Source organism: Pezoporus occidentalis, unplaced genomic scaffold, assembly GCF_034315485.1.
Source record: "Pezoporus occidentalis ecotype Australia unplaced genomic scaffold, CSIRO_AGI_Poc_V1 ctg81, whole genome shotgun sequence".
Taxonomy (NCBI): Eukaryota; Metazoa; Chordata; class Aves; order Psittaciformes; family Psittacidae; genus Pezoporus; species Pezoporus occidentalis.
In genome coordinates this window covers 6,665,709-6,681,468 of record NW_026916170.1, presented here as the reverse complement: position 1 = coordinate 6,681,468, position 15,760 = coordinate 6,665,709, and the positions used below count along the sequence as shown (strand labels likewise).

Here is a 15,760-nt window from a genome sequence, read left to right as displayed (position 1 = left end):
GTTTCCAAAGGTCATTTCAACCTAGATTCTTTGTTTACTGAGACTGTGTTCTTTCCTAACATGAATTTGCATTCATCAGATGTATGTCTTTGTCATTTTAGATTTTCAGCTTGAGATCTGTGTGCTTGTGCTGATTTTCCGATGAAGTACATTCTGGTAACTGGTGGTGTCATCTCAGGCATTGGCAAAGGGATCATTGCAAGCAGCATTGGCACCATATTGAAATCATGTGGTCTGCGTGTCACTGCAATCAAGATTGATCCTTACATAAACATAGATGCTGGAACCTTTTCACCGTATGAACATGGTATGGAGAGCAGTGCTGTTCTGTTTTGCATAAATATTTGTATTCTTAGTAGGGTGGTGTTTATGGTGTCTTTAAAAAAACAAACAACAGTAGTAGTTAGTAATTTTATACTCTATTTTGCAATGCAAATTCCTTCCTTGCTATGTGTTCTCAAGAGCATTGTCTGCTCTAAGTAAAAAGAGATTATCTGTTGAAAATACTTTTGGAAGTAGGTGCTTCATTTCTACAAAATCCCATTTTGTTAGGAAAATCCTAGCTGTAGGCCTTGTTCAGTTATTTTCAGTTCAACTTGATTAAAAAAAATAGAATAGTGGTATAAAACTTATTTGAAACTGAAGTAGTTAGCAGTTACTTATGAATGCTGTTATCTGGGTGTCAGGTGTCAGCGCTTTCTAGTGTAAATGTCTTCATGAGGGTTAGATTAAGTTCTCATCTAAATCTATAAGGATCTAGTCAAAACCACCAGAGAAGCTTAATAATACCATTAGTTTGTTTGGTTAGTTCTCTAAACTAACTTGATTGTATTGACTACATTGCTGATGAGCAGCAGGTCAGTCTGTCAATATTTGTAATGTTGCCTGTTCCTTCAGTTCTCTGGCTTGTTACTTAGACATTTATTAAAAATGATGTTTTAAAGTTCCAAAGTACCTTCAGCCAATAGACATTTCTAATTCTTTTTATTTGTTAGATTTTTTTCTGCCTACTTTTAGTCTAGTCCAAAAGTTTTGAAACTGGAGGTAAACATATCTCAACTAAAACAAGACCACTTTGCTTTTTTAAGTGGAAGAGCACAGCACATCAGACCTCTCCCCAAAAGCAAAATTTAACTAATTAGATCAGGTACAGGGGAAGAGGGGACTTTAGGGCAAGTAATACCCACATGATATTCCCCCCCATTCTGTTCACTTAAGAGTTTCTTAATGTTTGTGAAGAAACATCAGCTTTCTGGATAGTAAGTAGAAATTCACACATGCCAAAATGGCAAGCTTCTTTTGTTAACATTTTGGCAGAAATATGATTGAGTCACAGGATTTTAATTTAGAGATTTCTGGTTAACATAAGAGGTTTTTTAGTAATATATTTTTTAGTTCTTCCAAGGCCTACATATGAGAAATCTTGGTTCCACTCTGTGTCTGGCTTAGATGATAACTTAGTATTAGAGAACGTAGTCAGTGCCTCTCAGGATCAGGGATAAGTCTTCTACCCTTTTGTAAGCATGGAATCACAGAATCATAGGATAATTAGGGTTGGAAAGGACCTTAAGGTCATCTAGTTCCAACCCCCTGCCATGGGCAGGGACAGCTCAGACTAAACCATGTCACCCAAGGCTCTGTCCAACCTGGCCTTGAACACCGCCAGGGATGGAACATTCACAGCTTCATTGGGCAACCCATTCCAGTGCCTCACCATCCTCACAATAAAGAACTTCTTCCTTATATCCAATCTAAACTTCCCATGTTTAAGTTTGAACCCATTACCCCTTGTTCTGTCACTACAGTCCCTAATGAAGAGTCCCTCCCCAGCATCTCTATAGCCCCCCTTCAGATACTGGAAGGTTGCTATGAGGTCTCCGCGCAGCCTTCTCTTCTCCAGGCTGAACAGCCCCAACTTTCTCAGCCTGTCTTCACATGGGAGGTGCTCCAGTCCCCTGATCATCCTCGTGGCTTTTGTTAAACTCTTCATTGGACTGTTGTGTCTTAGCAAGATATATTTCTGTAGTCCACACTACCCTTTCAGGAGGACTCTTTTCTCCTTGTGCACTGGTTCCATAATTTGTTTAACCATTGGTTTATTGAGTCATGGCAAAATATTTTGTTTTTTTTTCTGAAAAGCTTTCCAGCCTTACATCAAGATCTAGCAACTTTAGTTCCTTCAGAAGTTGATTAGATTTAGAATTTAGAGACTCTTTAGAGGTCTACGAAAAATCTGAACCCGAAGAATATTTTAGTTAGATTTTTCAGGATCAGAACGCTTGGTGTGGACATAGTGTACTAAATGTACAAGATGAAACAACTGAATAAGAAACAGTGGTCATGCTTGAAGAAGCATTTATGTTTAGCCTGACTTTACTCCTGGTCCAAGCCACAATCATTAAAATAGATCCAACCAACAAGAATTTACAGTGAAACACTTTGAACATGCATAATAATTCATGCTTATAAAAGCAGTGTTTTGCAAATTGCTGTTTTATTTGTTGTTGATTTATGATTCCTGGAGATTGTTTTCTTCCAATCAGGGGTTGTAGTATGCTGTTAAAATGCTGCTTAAATGTTTTAAGTCACTTAAATATTTTGGCAATGTAATTTAAACTTATTTGCAAACTATATGTGACTGAGGGGTAGACTAAAAGTAAAGACTTAATATCCAGGTCACACAGAATGACAATGCAGATTGAGCTGCATCATGTGCTTTATTGATACGTTGTTGTAATACATCATTTTAAAAAATATTTCATAAATTTTAAGAGAAGTTTGTGGTGTTCCTGCTGTGTGTTTAATAATTCCTCATTATTTTACTGCTTTTCTGTTGGTTTTCTCTTTATTTTTTCAGGTGAAGTTTTTGTATTGAATGATGGTGGAGAAGTTGACTTAGATTTGGGAAATTATGAGAGATTTTTGGACATCAGTCTCTATAAAGACAACAATATCACCACTGGAAAAATATATCAGCATGTCATTAATAAAGAAAGACATGGTGATTACCTGGGGAAAACCGTTCAAGGTGATATTCTTAATTCTGTGGGATACTTGTCCGTTCAGTCTTTGCTGAAGCGATTAGCTAGAACAAGCTATACCCTGCTGCGTCACTTTATTCCTTTCTCTTTCCCAAGAGTTTTGGGCATATTCCTGTAATGTTTGGCTTCTGGGCTCAAGGAAAAGACAAATAGAAAAAGGAACTACTAGTTTCCTTGTGATATTTTTGCTTATTTTCCCCCTTTTGCATGCAAAATCTGGCATGTGGGTCTCAAGATACGCTTGCTTGCTTTGTTTTTTTTTCTTGTAGTTGTTCCACACATCACTGATGCCGTTCAGGAATGGGTAATGAATCAGGCAAAAGTTCCAGTGGATGATGACAGAAAAGAACCACAAATTTGTGTAATTGAGGCAAGTATAGAATCTTTTAGGATATATATTCACAATGAACACAAAACAGCTAGCTTGTTTTCTCCTTGCTGCTTACTCTAAAAAGGTCAGACTGAAGTTTTATGGAGAGCAGCAATGCAAAGGCACATTATATTTTCTTTGGTTTGTTCTGAAAATGACAGGTGTAGTCTTTATCCCTACAGCTTCTGTTTACTTGACTAAATCCCTTCTAGAACACTGCTGAAACTAAGCTGCTTAAGAGTTTTCCCTTTGCAAAACCTTGAAGGAGTTAGACTGAGTATGTGTGTCATGTAGTCTGAAGTTTTCTGCTACTGGGTGAGCACAAACGTGCAATTCTGTCAAAGGCCACTTGATGGCACAGAACAGTCATGAAATATGACTACTCCATAAGACGTAGGTGCTAAACACTGCTTTATTCAGTGCTTAGTCTACTTCAGCTCTTTGTGTCTTTGAAAGACATCTAATTCCTGTCTTTGTAACAGGGACTTTGTATTGGGTGTTGGTTTGGTAATATAGAAAGTCTTGCATAATGTCAGGTATTACTTCATGTTGTCCATATGGCTTTTATCAATGTTGGAAAGTTATGGTAATACCGCTAAATGCCTGTATTTTGTTGCTCACAACTGTTCATTAATCTGACAGACAGGAAAATAAAGGGTTTTTGTGTGTTTTGCCTATACAATTAGTTGCATGCCATCCAAAGCAGCAGATGTAAGCACAATCATTGCAAAGCCTGTTAGGGGGAAAAAAAAACCAAAACAAACCCGAAGTAAAACACAACAGCAGTCATTGGGTTTCTCCTTAATGTGTGTAAACTCTTTAAAAGCACATATTCTGAGTAGTTGTCAAAAAAACCAAAACTTTAGTTTGAAATAGTTGTGGTTCATACTGTCAGCATTGCTCATTGTCAGCCCTCACAGTTGACCTGGCTCACTGGACAGAACTGCCAGAGATTGCCAGGAGCCTGGGGTGTAATACAGGTGACTCCCGTAGAGGGAGATGTTGCTTTGCTTCTGCCTTATTTGGAAGCTTTTATCCTTCACTATTGATTACTTGTTTACCACTTCCAAGGCATCGTCAAAGCATGTATTATTCAGTAGCACCACTCATCTTCCCAGGGGAAGCGTATGTGTTTGATGTAAAGTGAATATAAAAAAACTTGAAAATTGTTCTGTTTTCCACAGGAAACAAATATGCAGAATAGATCAGGGCTCTTTGCAGAGTGTGCCTGCAAGTTTCAATTGTCTTTTTTTTTTTTTTTTGAAGGTAAATATTTCAGAAAACTTGGTAGAGGTAGACTTTAGTTTGGTTGGTTTGTTTTTGCTTTCCGACACTGACATATCTAAGCTTTCTTTTTCAGCTTGGTGGAACTATTGGAGATATTGAAGGAATGCCATTCATTGAGGCATTTAGACAGTTTCAGTTCAAAGCAAAAAAAGAGAATTTCTGTAATATCCATGTTAGTCTAGTACCACAGGTAAGTTATTAAAATTGATAAAATAGATTTTAAAGTGTATTGGGCTTCATATTGTTTACTTTTTCCATTAACCCTTTCATGGTTGAGGGTTTTAGACACGCAAATATGAAACCCAGTCACACTGGAGTAAATAAAGGCTTTGATATTCACTTTATTGATGTGAGAATTAGTTTTAGTATTCTGAGTTACTGAAAATCCTTGTTATCAACACTGATTTATCTAGAAGGCTAAATATAGTTATACTTAGCACGAGAAGGTGCTGGTACATGATGAACCCAGTAAGAAAGGCCCTCAGACTCTCTAAGGTATCATTTAAAATTCAATTTTTAGAGCTAACACTATATGGAAAGAATGGTATAAATTACTTTATGTCCCTTTAGGTGAGGGGAGCCCCAGGCTGTGTAGCATTGAATGGCCCTGACGTGCAGTGTGCTGGGCAGACCACATCCGTAGAAGAGATCCTCCCCTTTTGGTCATTTGGGCTAATAGATAATTTCATTACAAGGAAACAACTGTATCATCTTTATTGTCAAACAGAAAGGATGTTTGACAGAACAAACATCCTTTCTGGAGAACGTTTTGCTGCATTCCTAGATAAAGAGAAGGCCACACAGGTAATGGAATTGCAGATCTTGAGTGGGAGCTGCCTGCTGGCTCCTCTGTTACAAGAGCTGGCTAAGTTTGTCCTGCAGCCAAGGGTTTTGCGCAGCACAGTGGTCTTCTGTAAGGGAACCCTGGTGTGGATCACTGACTCCTTGATGTACAATGGTCTTCTGGTCAAGGCTGCTGCAACTTTTTGTGCAGGGCCAAAAGTATGTTTCTATTCAAACATTCCATTCTAAATTTTACTTCACAAATATGTTTTCTTATTATTTTAAGAGATAAGTATTCACTGGGGAGATTTTGGTAAGCAAATACTGGTAATGATGATATGATTGCACCTAGTACGGATACAGAGAGAATTATTAGCCACCACAGCTTTAGATTGGAGGATTGGTCAGTTATTGGTAGGATTGATTCTGTGTATTTGAAAATAGAATTTCTTACTACCTCTGATAATATTCAAGAACAGTTACTGAAGGCCATGTGCTGTGTTGGGCCTTCTCTGTTTATTAGCAAAATCCAACTTGTGGAATATTCCTTTTCTACCACCTGAGTCAGTTGCACTGAAACTTTTTCTCTGAAGAAAAAAACAAAACCCAAAACCCTAACCAAAACCAAACATAAAACCCCAAAATAAACGTGACCTCAACTAGGGCCTTGTGAGTTCTTCAGAATTTCTTATATAACAGTGTTGCCATTTCTGTTTCTGCCTTATTGTGGCTCTGTTTGGATATGTTTACTTCCTTCAAGTATTATTATTTGCAGTGGCTTTTCTCTTTTTACCTTGTAACTGCTTTGCCATCTGAGCTTTCAAAATACGTCTTTCCAGCCTAATGCCACTGGTGAACAGAAGACAAAACCAACACAGAACAGTGTTCGAGCACTGAGGGGTCTAGGCTTGTCTCCGGATCTGGTGAGTCAATAAATGCAGATTTTTATTTACAGGTCATCTAGAAGTGTCCTTGTGTAACGTGTCTTCAAAGTATAAGCCTTAGTGTTCCATGAAAGACAAGAATTTTAGAAGAAATAGAAAATACATGCTTCACTGCTTCACTAAAGCCACAGGAAATCAAATTACTCGAATTCACTTTAAGTTAACTTAATTCAACTAACTCCTTGTGATATCTTGGGACTGTAGCTCTGTTCTTCTGAAGTTCTTTGCAAGGAAATCATTCTGTACTGCTAAAAAGAATCTAAAGTCTCAGTTCACTTTGTGGGAAGACCTAGAATGCCTCTGGCCTCTGTTCTCTCACAAATTTCTTCTTATGCATCTATTGCTAAGAAGAAGCAATCCTACCTTTGAAGTACAGCCTTTAAAAAAATATTCCTGTTTGGAAATGTAAACATATAGGCAAATCTCCAAAGTAAGGTTCCTCAATTTCTGTCATAGAATTGTAGAATAATTTGAGTTATGAGGGACCTTTAAAGTCATCTTGTCCAACTCACTGCAGTGATCAGGGATATCTTCAACTAGATCAGGTTGCTTAGAGTCCCGCCCAACCTTAATTTGAATGTTTCCAGGGATGGGGCATCTGCCACCTCTCTGGGCAACCTGTTGCAGTGTTTTATTATGCCCACTATAGAAAAAATTCTTCCTTATATATAGTCTGAATCTGCCCCTTTTAGTTTAAAACCTTTATCTCTTATCCTGTCACAACAGGCCCTACTAAAAAGTTGATCCTAATTTTTTTCATAAACCCTCTAAGTACTGGAAGGTCCCACTAAGGTCTCTACAGAGCCTTCTCTTCTTCAGGCCTGACAAGCACAACTCAACCTTTCCTCACAGGAGAGGTGCTCCAGCCCTCTGATTTTTGTTGCGTCCTCTGGACTTGCTGGTAAGAGCTCCATGTCTTCATTCCTGTGCTCAGGGCTCCAGAACTAGACACAGTATTCTGGGTGAGGTCTCTCCAGAGTGGAGTGGAGGGGTAGAATCGCTCCCTTCACATGCTGCTCACACTTCTTTAAGTGCAGCCCAACATATTGCAGCTTTCTGGGCTGCAAGCGCACACTGCCGTATCATGTTGAGCTTCTCATCCACCAGTACCCCGAAATGCTTCTTGGCAAGGCTGCTCTCAATCCCTTCATGCACCACATACTATAGTGAACCTAAAGCCAGCAAGTTACACCTCATGCTAGTTGGCAAATGATCAAAAACCCAACTCCTTCCGTTTTTTCTCCCCAGTGCTTTAGTTAATGAGTATGTGATCATTCACTGGATGCAGATTTTGCCTGTTGGTACTTCTCCTTGGGAACAAAGGGGAAACACAATTAGAATGCAGCTCCCTGTTGTGATACGTGTCTGACACTGATGTTAATCTGCTTGATTAAGTGCTGACAGCAGTGAAGCCAGGGCAGCACAGCTTTAAATGCCAGTAAAACCTCAGTTCAAACTTATGCTCCTGTCTTCCTGTGCTGCAGCTGGTACAGCTGAAAACACACTCTATTTCTAGGTCTGCTTGAGAAACAGAAAAGGACAATTTGGCTCTTTTGTGTGAGGCTGTTTGTTACATCAAAGAATATTTTCCTTACTTGATTCTGGAAGTTCTTGAACCTTTTCCATTCCCATAAAGTCCGCAGGGAGAAAAAGCTTCCTAGCCCTTCTGTTGTGGCTTAAGCCCAGTTGGAAACTCAGCCATGCTGCCCTCACTCACTCCCCCACTTCGTCCCCCCACTCCTGGAGGGATGGGGAGGAGAATCGAAGAATGTAACTCCCACGGGTTGAGATAAGAGCAGTCCAGTAACTAAGGTATAACACAAAACCACTGCTGCTACCACCAATAATAATAATGATAAGGAAGATAACGAAGGAAGAGAATACAACTGCTCACCACCCGCCGACTGATACCCAGCCCGACCGAGCAGTGATCTAGCCCTTCTGGGTAACTGCCCCCAGTTGTACATCCTGGGCATGACATGCTGTGGTATGGAATATCTCTTTGGCTAGTTTGGCTCAGGTGTCCTGTCTCTGCTTCCCCCAGGCTTCCCCTCCTCCCTGGCAGATCATGAGATTCAGAAAGTCCTTGGTCAGAGTAAACATTCTGACCAGCAACTAAAACCATCGGTGTTATCAACGCTGTTCCCAGACTGAAAGTCAAAACCACAGCACTGCACCAGCTACTGTGAAGGAGAAAAATAACTGCTACTGCTAAACCCAGGACACCTAAGAAATGAAAGAGGAGTGAGAATGGTTACTGGTTCTATATATCTTCAAAGAAGAAAGCTTACTCTTAAAAGAATAGTCACACAGTTACATTTTGTGCTGTGCTTTCTGATTATTTTTTTTTTATTCTTGCATTTCAGGTTTATCAAAAAAGCATGCTTATAACTACAATATAAGTAGGATATGTGTACATACAATATATCATACAATGTGTACATACAATATATCCTTAGCTTATATAGGTGTTGTGGTTTAAAACCAGACAGAGCTCCTTCACTCACTGTCCCCTCCCTTTTCTTGCCCTCCCCCTACTCCCGAAGGGACAGAGAAGAGAATTGAAAAGAATGCAACTCCCACGGGTTGGGATAAGAACAGTTTATTAACTAAGGTATAACACAAATCACTACTGCTACCACCAATAATAACAATGATAAAGGAAATAACAAGGGAAGAGAATACAACACCTCACCACCAGCTGACCGATAACTTGCCCCCCCAGCCCCACCAAGCACCGACCGATACCTCCTCCAACCCTGCAGTCCATCAGCCCTTCCGGCTAACTCCCGGTTACATCCTGGGAATGACGTGCTGTGGTATGGAATACCTCTTTGGCTAGCTTGGGTCAGGTGTCTTGTCTCTGCTTCCTCCCAGCTTCCCCTCCTCCCTGGCAGAGCATGAGGCTCACAAAGTCCTTGGCCAATGCAAAACAACATTGTTATCAGCTGTGTTCCCAGGCCGAAAGTCAAAACTCGGTACTGCACCAGCTACCAAGGAGGGGAAAAACGACTGCTACTGCTGAACCCAGGACAATAGGCTTTATAAGTAGGATATGTGAAAGGATGTCTTGGGTAGCTTCAGATTGTTGTGATGTGGCAACTGTGGTCAGCTTGTGTAGTGCAGTGCTGCTCTATATTCCAAGCTTCAGGCGCTAAATTTTGAAATCCCTCTTCAGGTGCTATTTGCGTATGGAAAGTTGCCTGTGATTTTTAAAGCCTTTAAGATAATTCCAGTGCCTGACTCCCTCCCTGCCCTTCAAATTAATTTTTAAAAGCCTGCTAGGTGTGTGTAATAAAAGAAAAACAGGCTGATCTAGTCACTTTATCGCATCTTCAGTTCTTGCCTGAGGCTGCTGGTGACCACTAAAGCGCTGAGAGATTAAACTCTGAGCACAGCTTTTTGGCACCGCTATGAAGTTGCTTGGGCACTGCTTCAAGAAAATCTTTAAATGGTTGCTGTCTTGGGCAGGGGCCCAGGGCCAAAGCAGCACATGGGGAAGATCTTAGAACAGCAGGCAGGAGGGCTTCCTTCATAAGCTGTGCTGCCAGGCTGCCTGATCTAAACTTAGCTAGACCTGTTCTTAATACCTGCTGCCTCCCTGCCTGGGCCCGGGCTTCCTTGAGGTGGCATGCTGGGCCAGCCTTAGCTGTGCACCTACAGGAGCTTTTCTGTTTTCTGTGGGGTGTTCTAAGTGCTTAATGAAAACTGCTGTATCCACAGATACAGTGGGCACTGTAACAGTGTTTTGAAGACTGATTATACACTTGTCGGTGCTGCCCTATTCAACTGGATTGTCACACATCTTTGTTTCTTTGAGATCTGTCTCTGCCACTGTAACCAATTCTCTGTGACTGCATTAACTTTAAATTTGTCTCGGCAAGATGGATGATAGATTTCAAAGTGGATTTAATTATATGCTCATATTACCAATTATATATTACTACTGTTTGAAGATTTGTATCTTCAACCAGTATCCAGTTTTTAAGTATAAGTTGTGCTTAATTGAATAGAATGTGCAAATTATTTCATAATTATTTTATGATTATAAAAATGTGCACTGGTTTTCCCTTATACTTGCCACTGGTTTTCTGTTTCTGGAATTTCTTGCAAGGGTAGGGGAAATTAATTTGATTTTGTCAGTATTAGTGTAACTAAGCTGCACTCTGGCAAGACAATCAAAGATCAGCTACGAGTTTCTGAACAAAAAAGGGCTTAATGCACTAAGTAGTTGCATTGGCTGGACAGATGGGGAAAATAATGAGTGAATCAGGATCATCCTACTTTCCATTACGCTTTTAGGATTCAAAATAGCTTCATGTAGTAGACTTGAATAATCAATAAGCACACTGATAGAGCAGTTCTGCGTTTGTCTGAAGTTACATAATGCAAAATAACACCTTCCAACAAACACCAAATCACATGTTTGTTTATTGGTAAAAGTTGCCAATATTTTCTAAAATTCTTAAAATTCTTTAGCAGAAGAGTAACACCAGGAACACCCTACCCCTCTCCCCCCCTCCAAAAAAAAAAAAGTGAAATAGTTTTCTCATCTTTAGCCTTCTTTTTTTTCATGATATACAAATTAGAAACTACAAAAAGGTGCTGAAGTATTGAAATACTGGAGAACATGCATGTAAGCTAAGTATTGTTGCTCAAAATTTATCAGTTCTTTTGATTGATCATATTATTTGTACTTGTAGAGCTGCTAGACTTTAGGTAGAAAGTATTACAACAGTAATGCAAGAAGGGAGAAGATGCGGAAGCAGTACTACAGGGAATACCAAAGATTCATAAAAGTGGGTCAGTATGTGCAGGTGACTGATTTACTTCTGCCTTGCTCGCAGGTATTGGTGAGCTATGATATGTTGTGAAACTCCAAAAGAGAAGAAGAAATAAAAAAAGCACATAAATTTGTTCTGTGCCTCCAAAGGAGTTAATTTCTCCATGAATAGTATTGAGTGTTCTGTTGGTTTGCCTAGTAAATGCTCAAGTCTTTACCTTCTGTTATGACAGATTGTCTGTAGAAGTGCAAAACCTATAGAAATGGCAGTGAAGGAAAAGATTTCCATGTTTTGCCATGTGGAGCCTGAGCAGGTCAGTACTTTAATATTTTATTCATCATTATTTAAGTATGTGGGAAAGCATCCAAGTATTTCTGTGTGTTTCTGTTTTTAACTTTAGACTGATTCTAGATGATCTTAAGGTCCTTTCCAACCCTAACTATTCTATGATTCTATATTGCTTACAATTTTTATCTTGCTGTTATGTGCTCTATAACACTTCAAAAGTATTGGGAGTTTATATGTTAGATTCTATGTCAAATAATTATTAACAATTTGAGTGGATGTTAAGTGAACAGTTAATAAAAGGAATAGATTTTGAGCACATGGCTAATTCCTATACATAGTTGTGAAAACTGTGCACTTCTGAAGCTATGGTTGGTTATTGTCCTTAAATCATCTCAGGTGGTTATAGTAATGGATGAACAAAGTGTGGGTAAAGCTAGGGGGTTGCTTATGTCCCTAGATCATCACAGACACATGAAGTATCTTACTGTGATAATATTTAATAGGCTGTTCATGCCCTTTAACATGCTTGGAACATCTCCGTGTAGTTCTGTATATTTTTATAATTAATGTGTGATTTTTGCATTACTAGTTTGTGATTAATTTCTGTTCAAATACTAATTCTGATAAATGCTCCTTAATATTTATGCGAGTGAGAGCATTTTACTCTTCAATGTAATGGGTAATATAAAAGGGATAACAGATGCCAACAGTTACGCTTTGTTTCAAATATGTGTCCATGTTGACCTGTCTTTCTGCAGGTGTGTAAGAAAAACCTTTTTATAGTAAGATTCCAGATGAGCATGTAGAGGGCAGGGGCCTATTACTCCCGCCACCACTCTTCCTTCCATCTTACTATCTGTAGAAGTGTACAGCTCCCTTGAGCTAGTTTCTGGAAATCCTTCAGAAATGCCTTTATGGTTCTCCACCCAGAGACAGACAGATGGAAGTTCAGTCAAACAACAATGCTGTGTGCTTTCCTGTCAGTATCAGGCTGTGTGTAATCATGTGCACAGTTAGATTCCAACTGCAGTTATGTGACTGGACTAAGTCCAGTGTGCCCCTGAACTTCCCTGAAGAGTTCCCTGGCAGGAAGGGGGCTGTCTTCATGATGGTGTTTTGTTTCTAAATTTCTTGTCTTTTAGGGTAGAAGCTCAGCATTTAGTATACAAAAATATAGAATGTTATATTTCCTATGAAAAATTATTAGCTAAGTCTCTTTTTTTGTTAGGTGATATTTGTCCATGATGTATCTTCCACTTACCGAGTACCAATCCTGCTGGAGGAGCAAGGCATAATTAAGTATTTTAAACAGAGGTTAAATTTGCCTATTGATGACCATCCAAGTGATCTTCTAATGAGATGGAAGAAAATGGCTGACAGGTATCCTAATTCCTGCTGCTTTTTCTAGAAGTATTTTAATGCAAGTTAGGATTGTAGGTCCTGTGAAGTCACCAAACTCGTCGGGGGACAGTAGCATGTTGCTGATCAACAGCTGTGAATGGTCTGGGTTTAAAAACTGTCAGTTTTGAGATTTTTAGTTGATGACTTGTGAAGTTAAAGCAAACATTGTTAAAATGTTTTCTTTGTGAAAATCAGTCTAATAACAAAAAAACTTGTTTTTGTCAGATATGAAAGGTTGCTGAAGGTATGTTCCATAGCTCTCGTTGGCAAGTACACAAAACTAAGTGATTGCTATGCATCTGTTTTCAAGGCTCTGGAGCACTCCGCACTGGCAATTAATCACAAACTGGATTTAATGGTGAGGATATTTTTGGATTTTGCTTTCAGGGATACTTTGAATATACTCTACTATACATCATGGGAGGCAGTTTTAATTCATGTGGAAATTAGGAGATGCATCATGCAGATAAATACTAACTGGCCAAAGATCCCATTTTTTCAAGAAGTGTGTACAGATTTAGTAATTTTATTTGGATCTAAACATACTTGAAAGGAATAATGCAGTACCCAAAAGTGGATCTGATGAAAAAGCAGGGTTTACCTGCACATTTCTCTTTACATCAGAGGTAGGTTTTGCTCACGAGACTGCTTATCATGTTAGTAAGATTAGCTTAAAGGCAGAAGAAAGCAGGTAAACTGAAAGCAGTTTAGTTTGTTTTTAAAATCCTGTGCCAGAAGCTGTTGCTCTTTATTTCGTTTAATATTCTGAGAGCTATCCATTTTATTTTTAGCAGAATTCTGTTATCAGAATTGAGCCATAAACCTAGTAATTCCTCAAATACAGAACTATTTAGGGATGTAGTTTGCCTCTTATTAATAAGAACAGAAAGTTGAACTACATGTGGGAAAAGCTTACCACCTTTCTTGCTGGTAGAATTATCATTTTCCATTGTTGAGTTTGTTCCAGAGATGGCAAGCTTGGAAATTCACTTGAAAATATTAGGTTGTCTTAATGCGTTTAAAAAGTTGCTCTCAGTGGAAGAAAAGCCTGTTTTATTGCATGTTTTTTTTTTTATTAGTACATAGATTCAACAGAACTTGAACATTCTACAGAAGTGGAGAACTCGGTGAAATATCACCAGGCATGGCACAAACTGTGCAAGGCAGAGTAAGTAGTATTGGGTATTCTGTATCCCAAATGCAAATGATAATTATTTCCTGTGATGAAAAATGCTTCAGTAAATAAGTTTCAGTGCATCCAAACTTCGGTTACTTACATAAAGTGATAGATGTGCATGGTTAGTGACAAGCTTCAGACATAGCAAATTATAGTATCAACCTTAGCATCTGCTTTTAATCTTCTTAGAGAAGTTTCAGTTGTTTGCTTGGTTTTTTTTTGTTGATTCTTTGTTTTTGATAGCTAGATTTTCTTCACAGTGCAGGTCAATTGCCACAGATTTGTCTTTGTCAACATGCATCATAGTGAAAGGTAGTTAAATAAAATCTTAGTAAATGCTGGTAACACTCTTCAAACATAGAATCATAGAATAGTTAGGGCTGGAAAGGACCTTAAGATCACCCAGTTCCAACCCCCCTGCCATGGGCAGGAACACCTCACACTAAACCATGCCATCCAAGTCTTCGTCCAACCTGGCCTTGAACACCACCAGGGATGGAGCATTCACAACTTTCCTGGGCAACCCATTCCAGTGCCTCACCACCCTCACAGTAAAAAACTTCTTCCTTATATCCAATCTAAACTTCCCATGTTCAAGTTTGAATCCATTACTCCTTCTCCTGTCACTACAGTCCCTAATGATGAGTCCCTCCCCAGCATCCCTATAGCCCCCCTTCAGATACTGGAAGGCTGCTATGAGGTCTCCGCACAGCCTTCTCTTCTCCAGGCTGAACAGCCCCAACTTTCTCAGCCTATCTTCATACGGGAGGTGCTCCAGTCCCCTGATCATCCTCGTGGCCCTCCTCTGGACTTGTTCCAACAGTTCCATGTCCTTTTTATGTTGAGGACACCAGAACTGCACACAATACTCCAGGTGAGGTCTCATGAGAGCAGAGTAGAGGGCCAGGACATCTGTTAAGAATCATTGCCAGGATTTCAGTTTGCATTGTTTGTTGTCAAAGTGCATTTAATTTTTTCAGTGTTATTTAGTAGACATTAAGTTTTGGTGTCAAGATAAAGTAGTGAAAATGTAGCAAGTTTATTTAAACAATAGGTATTTAAGCAGTGGGAGTTTCCCTGTGAAGCATGAGGCTCAGAGGAGAATTGGGGTGGGTAGATGAGACAAATCTCCAAATTGTGAGTTAAATTCTGTGTATTCTGAATGGTCATATAAAATGCCTTTTGTGCCTTGTGCTTGTTTTGGTATAATTTCAAAAGTCTTCAATTTGTATGGACTTCCTTTGCTGGCTGGATTCTACATGTTGGTTGCATTATATATTGGTGTCATTCCAGTGGCATTCTGGTCCCAGGAGGGTTTGGAATTAGGGGAACAGAAGGCAAACTCCAGGCTATTTCCTGGGCAAGAACAAAGAAAAAACCCTTTCTTGGTAAGATCATTAAGAGTCAGAAATTGTTGTGTTTTGGGAGTGTATAGCAAGCTAATTGATCTGATTAAAAAGAAAACAACACTCTGTGGAAGGATCCTGTCTTAGGCAGTATGTGTGCTGTTGTGAATATTTGCCTTGTAGATAATGCCCAGGGTTATAGTCATGTACTATATTTGCTATATAAAGGAAGGAATAAAAAGACTGTCCCTGCTTCAGAGGTTTTATTTGCTATATTCACATTTATGTGGAGAGTCTTTGTATCTCGTAATTTAATCAGCATCATTATAGATACTAATC

General features: G+C 39.2%; 1 protein-coding gene across 4 annotated transcripts in view; it reads left to right on the top strand.

The window, feature by feature from the left end:
* The window catches only part of CTPS2 (CTP synthase 2), a 67,341-nt gene that overhangs the window by 2,682 nt on the left and 48,899 nt on the right, over positions 1 to 15,760 (top strand). For 3 of the 4 annotated variants that reach the window (XM_062603739.1, XM_062603738.1, XM_062603741.1), the window contains exons 2-11: positions 102 to 307; positions 2,858 to 3,028; positions 3,311 to 3,411; positions 4,772 to 4,888; positions 6,321 to 6,404; positions 11,442 to 11,522; positions 12,726 to 12,877; positions 13,124 to 13,256; positions 13,978 to 14,066; positions 15,369 to 15,463. In XM_062603739.1, the coding sequence (XP_062459723.1) occupies positions 142 to 307; positions 2,858 to 3,028; positions 3,311 to 3,411; positions 4,772 to 4,888; positions 6,321 to 6,404; positions 11,442 to 11,522; positions 12,726 to 12,877; positions 13,124 to 13,256; positions 13,978 to 14,066; positions 15,369 to 15,463 (1,189 nt within the window). In that variant the 5' untranslated portion in view covers positions 102 to 141. The remainder of the gene's footprint in view (positions 1 to 101; positions 308 to 2,857; positions 3,029 to 3,310; positions 3,412 to 4,771; positions 4,889 to 6,320; positions 6,405 to 11,441; positions 11,523 to 12,725; positions 12,878 to 13,123; positions 13,257 to 13,977; positions 14,067 to 15,368; positions 15,464 to 15,760) is intronic. The other variant, XM_062603740.1, reaches the window with a different exon arrangement.